Source organism: Crassostrea angulata, chromosome 7, assembly GCF_025612915.1.
Source record: "Crassostrea angulata isolate pt1a10 chromosome 7, ASM2561291v2, whole genome shotgun sequence".
Lineage (NCBI taxonomy): Eukaryota > Metazoa > Mollusca > Bivalvia > Ostreida > Ostreidae > Magallana > Magallana angulata.
In genome coordinates, this window is record NC_069117.1 from 35,523,568 (window position 1) to 35,529,720 (window position 6,153).

The 6,153-nt window shown below is 32.4% G+C and overlaps 1 protein-coding gene across 3 annotated transcripts in view; it reads left to right on the plus strand.

Annotated features, from left to right (window-relative positions):
* The window catches only part of LOC128155234 (uncharacterized), a 228,681-nt gene extending 224,281 nt beyond the window's left edge, over positions 1 to 4,400 (plus strand). For 2 of the 3 annotated variants that reach the window (XM_052816843.1, XM_052816844.1), the window contains one exon: positions 4,015 to 4,400. In XM_052816843.1, the coding sequence (XP_052672803.1) occupies positions 4,015 to 4,119 (105 nt within the window). In that variant the 3' untranslated portion in view covers positions 4,120 to 4,400. The remainder of the gene's footprint in view (positions 1 to 4,014) is intronic. The other variant, XR_008239583.1, reaches the window with a different exon arrangement.
* Positions 4,401 to 6,153: the final 1,753 nt, after the last annotated feature.

Below are 6,153 nucleotides of genomic sequence, written 5' to 3' on the forward strand. Positions count from 1 at the left end.
CGTGATTTCTGGGTAGTAACCACGCCAACCTTTGGTTTCGGTCTGCACTCCGAAGCAATATGACCCACTCGGTTACATTTGTAACAAAGTCTGTCTGATTTTGGAACAAAGGGTTTGTTTGTGTTTTGATGTCTATTTTCACCTGGATTTTCTTTAGAGTTTCCAGGAACGCTTGATGTTGAAGGTTGAAATCCATGGCCTTTAATCTTGATTAAGTTTGCAGCATTGGTTGCTTGCTTCCCGATACTGATCTGCCAACTGTGCCATGTCTTAAATACTCTTTGACGTTCTCTTTTTCAAAAACAGAATTAGATCTCTATTTCAAACATTAAGAAACTGATCACGTAAAACTTAATCAAACAATGCTTCATAAGTTTCTGCTATGCTTGCCATTTTCAAGCATTTCTGGAAATAACTACTCTTCTGACAGAAAACTGAACAAAAGTTTCGCCAACGTCTGGCTTATCTAATCTAAATTTTGTTTAAAGCTATCTTCTGTTAAGTTCATAACGCTGAAGAAGAGCTAACTTCAACTTATCATAATCTAAAGCATTCTCTTTGGTTAACAATGCATACACATCTAAAGCCCTACCTTTCATAAGTGCACTTAGACTCATAGCCCACGTCGTTTTTGGCCATTGCTGTAATTCTGCGTATCTTTCAAATCTACGTAAGTAACTATCCATTTCATTTTCGCCATCTTCAAAAGCCGGGATCTTTAGTCCCTTAAACTTAACACTCACCTCATCAACACCTGCAGTTTTAAATTTTCTTTCTCGTGATTGGCTGTATCTGTAGTTCTTTGTCATGTTTTTCCATCAATCTATTAAAATCTAGCTCCTCCTTTACTCATTCTCTTTCCACATTCCGCTCTTCACGTTCTATTTCTTGTAGGAGCTTAACAAAGTCTTTAAGAGTATCCCCATTGTAACCAATGTCATCCCATAATCAATGATCGATTTTTAAGACTGTGACATGACTCATACAGACAACTCACTATGTGACAACTGAAAAAATGTAAACCTCCCACATACCTGTCGATACACTCCTGAGTTTGATAAGACACCAATAGGCCTACATGATATCTATATATTTCAAACGTGATGTGAAAACGTTAACAATTTACAGACACACAACTTACTGAGGTGGTGTATCCACGACGTAAGTTCAGTGTCAACAGCTGACTTCCAGGTCCCGAATAATTCTGTCAAACACTTTCCAACAAAAATTTCAAAAATAGATATAAGTACATACAAACAATTAAAAAAAAAAGAATTTTGTCAAAAATAAAAAAAAAATCTTAATGACATAATAATGGAATAAATTTCAAATAATATAATAATAAACCAAATAACTTTACACGTAACTTTAAATACTGTAACGAAATTAACTTGCCAATTACACTGTTATAGTCACTTTGCCGTAGGTCAAATTACGGCAGCCCTATAATGAACTATATAACGAACATATCAAACGAATAACTTACGAAAGGGACATTCAAACAAAACAAATTACAAATAAAACACATTGAAACAACAAAGTTATCCTAGGACCATTTAATAAACAAATAGAATGAGAATGAATAAGTAAATTTGCTTCACTCACCTCAGAGGCCGTGTCTGTAGACAACTACAGAAACTGATAATATGAAGAAAGATTGTGCAGGTGATTTTACCAGGTCCAAAGAGACTAATAACCTAAACTCAGGTGGATATATACAGGTATCGATGGGTACCAGAAAGGGTAATAGAATCAGTGGTCCATTACAGGAGAACTTAAATAAAAGACAAATTAAAACAGCATCGTAAATGTAACAGGGAGCAAGCCTATCTTAGCTGACTTGAATTACACCTGTATTATTTTAGTTATTAAAACACATCTTTCACTCATTCCTTACCGAAACAATATCTAAAATGAGTCCTTATTCACCTAATAATTCTAATGAACTATGATTTAAAGCATTTTTATTTTACTGTTGTAATCATGAAAGTAATCAAAAATTAATCATTATTACAGGGTTTTTTTAAAGAGTAATCAATTAAATTACGATTACTTGTAATAACAAATATGGATGGTTACTGATTACTCAGCAACCTGTAATAAATTACAGCTGATTACTATTACTGATCATGATTACCCCATCCCTGTATGTGATGGCTTTAAGGTGGCTCTATTCACCACTTTTTGATGACGCAGTACGCAAAAAAGTAAATCTGGAAACATGCATTTCCGGTACTGGCTGATTTAAACTGAGGTGAATTGTATGGGAACCGCTATTTTGAAAAATTTGTTAAATGGATAGATTTAATTTGATAATTGGAAAATTCATTAGTTACAAGTAATGTGGTATGTGACACCTTCACGTTGTGTGGTATTATTTATCGAAATAAACAATAAAATCAAGTATAAATTTTTAAAGAGTTTCTTTAGCATCATCGATATGTTACACCGTAGCGCAGTGGGTTAGTGGGTTCACTAGAAACCAGTAGGTCATGAGTTCGAGTCCCGTTGAGAACAATAAATTTTTTAACTTTCTAAAAATTTCTAAAACGTATTTTTTGGTTGAATACCGTGAAAGAAAATTCTAAACAGGTGAAAATATTTCAATTATAATATACTTTAATGCACATTAATATCGACACCTAACGGGGATGAGAGGGTTGCTTTGAATCCCTCTCAGGTTGGGATACATAAATCCCATTAGCCTAGTCAATGTTCCCCTTTATTTATTTGACTTAGTTTTGCACTAAAGCGAATATATTCACTTATACAGGGCAAAGTCTATAATGAAATATGCATGTATTTATCATTCCAACATTATATTTAGGAAATTTTCTTCAACTCAGAAATGAAAAGTCCCCAAGGTGTTTGGGCCTTGGGACTTAGGAACGATAACCCTTACATGAGGAACTTTCATACCAAATAAAATTTAAAATATTTTTTGTGTTTATTTGCAATTGTTTTCATTCAATTTTTTATTTAACATTTATTAAAATACATTTTCTTATAACATCAAGCAACTTTTTCAGATGATTTGTCAACAGAGTAAGAAAATATGAAAAAATATGTTTTGGGGAAATACTAAAAAAAATTGCAATAATAACATTTTTGAATGTTAAGAAGTGTTATATATTTTTTTATGTGCCCGAAGGAAATATCCGTCATATGACAAAATAATTTCTCTCAATTTCTTGATAGCTGTCTTTTAAAAAAATATTTTACAAAAACACGAAAAAACATTAAAAAATTCTTTAAAAATACCTATAGTATCCCTATCGTCATTTTAATATTTGATAAGTATATGTTTTGTGGCCTTCTATTGAAAATTGGAATAAACTGTGGGTGTATAGAGCCACCTTAAATGCGTGAAACCTTTTGTATAATGATATTTCGTATATTTGTTCTTTTCTCCGTTGTCAAAATCAAAAAGTAAAACATATTTTTGAGTCACTGTGTTACTTTAACGAAAGGTCATTTTATGAGTTGATTTGAGTATCATTTGTGTTTATTTGGTATCATCAAAATTTCATTGGAGTATGAATGTGATTCATTTTTGGTATCATTTGGTTATCATTGGAATTCAGTGAGTACAACTCGGGTTTATTGTGGCATTAACGAGGTTCATTACTTACAAAATGTCATCATAGGGATTCATTTGAGTACCATTGGGGTGCATTTCAGTAAATTATAGTTTATTTGGGCATCATGAGGGTGTAATTGGGGTTACTGGGTTAATTTGGGGGTTTATTGAAGTATCATTTACATTTATTGGGATAAAGAGACGACCTTTTTTCTTATTTAATTTAGAAAAGTTATTTGGAGATTCGTTTGCAATTCTAGAATTTCATTGTGTTCAATTATTTTAGTTAAAATTTCACATTTGCCCCGTTTGAAAATATTGCAAAAAAGTTTTGCAGGGGTAAAAAACCCACCAGGATAGTTCTAGTTTTAGTTTTATTGGTTAACAGTTAATTAATGTTGCTAATTTTATGTTTTATATAAAAATATTTGCAGGCTTTGGATTTGCTTTTACAACAGTTATCAAGTTCATTAGATGAGGATCTGGCTGATGTTGATGAATATGAACGTGGTATTGATGAATACAACTCCACCAGTTAAAGTACAACTGATTAGAAAACTCATCGAACAAAATATAATTTTGAAGAAATTATATCAAGATATACCTGTAGGATATTAAATTGGAAATATTTTTGCACTGAATACTAAAATCTTAGTTTCTCTTGAAATGCAGTGTTGTCTATTGCTTCACAACCCTAATTAAGTCACATTAATCACCCAATGACTAATGCAATAAATTTCTGTTCATGGTTTTGTATTGGTTTCTTGTCAATGGTTCGTCAAAACTGTTGAATTTTGAATAAATTCTTTTTAAAGATTTAGTCTTTTCAATATTCTTTTCTATTAGCAATAGAATTTTAACATTTTAGATCATCTTAGTCACTCAAAGGATCGTTGCCATTGGTGTTTGTCCGTCATCGTGCTACATGCGTAGTCCCTAAACAATTTTACATTTTTAACTGAAAATCTACAAGGCCGATTATTACCTTTTGACTTTGAAGCATCTCTGGGATAAGAGGAATCTTACTTGATAAATTAATGACATTACCTCCCCAGGGGCCTCATGGACAGGGACGAAAAGGCCAAATGTTCAACAATCATTATTTTACACCTAAACATCGAAAGAGTATGTATGTATGTTAAAAATGTCCATGAAGTCCTTTGCCAAAATTGTAAAATTGCCAATATGGCCACCTATGCTTATAGATTAAAGCCGACATGAATTCATAAAAGCATTTGGTCGCCATATTAGTTTCGATCGTCCCTCTATTGCCACTGGGGTATATATACCGGTTGAGAAAGTTACGTTCGGTTGCTTTCCGATTGATGCATTCATGTTGCACGGACTTCTAAATGCATGAACTACACATTGTAGTAGAATGTTTGTAATAAAGAATAAAGGAAAGAACAATCAATGAAATACAAAATATATTAATTCTTTAAAAGAATTTCCCAGATAGCCTTATTATTTTGCTCAGACAGTGCTGTCTTTCTTCGCATGCACATCGAACACGTGTGTCGTTCATACAGAGTGAATCTTTTTGAAAACCCCGGCGGTGTAACGAAGAATATTAACCATTTCTGTGCCACAGGGCCTATTTGGGCCTATTTGAATATCTACGTTAAGTGCCACAGGGCCTATTTGGGCCTACTGGTATTGTACCAGTTATCGGCAAAGACCAGTTATCGGCTAAACTGAGGGTTCGGGTTTATAGCATGCGACTATCCGAATTTTTTTAATTCAGTCGTCCGTTTCGAATAAAGAAAAGTAAGTTTGCTTGAAAACTTTCTTGAATATCTTTTAAACATGAGTTTTAACGATCATTGTTTACTGCTGATTTACATCTTTGCACTTTCAGCTATGGGGAAAGTGACGTAATAAGTTAAAAATAGAATATGACCTCTTTGTGATCGTTATTATATCCCTTATTTGATTTGACATATAATATCAATACATATAAAATTTCTAAACAAAAGAAATTCACTAAATTCTGAGAGATTCGTGGTGCAGTTGAACGCCTGATTGCACAATTATGTATTGAACAGCATACGTTTTTATGTATTACCGTATGATGATAAACGGATAATTTTATGAGTTTTGTTTATGTATAGTAACCCCTACGACCTATAAACTGACCCCGCAAGGGACATAATTCAATTTAAACTTTGCAGAATATAAAATCAACATGGAAAGGGATTTAACTGTGTTATTATCACGAAGCCGATAACTGGTACAGTAAATCGTAAAAACTCGGCAAATTTGGAGCGTGCTAAATAGCACAAAAACAAAATGTTTGAGTTCTAAATGATGATATAATCTAACAGACTGATAAATTAGGAGTTCACCATTTAAAATATGTCAAGTTTTATTCAAATATATCAAGAAATAAGGAAACACGAAAAGAAACCGTAAAATTATAGCCGATAACTAGTACAGTGCCAGTATGGCAATTTGAAAAAATATACATTAAAAAAAATATATTAAATATATTCAGGTTCTGTTTTTCATTATTGATTTTTTAAAGTATAAATATACATCGTATGATCTATGTGTTTAGTGAAATACTGCTGATA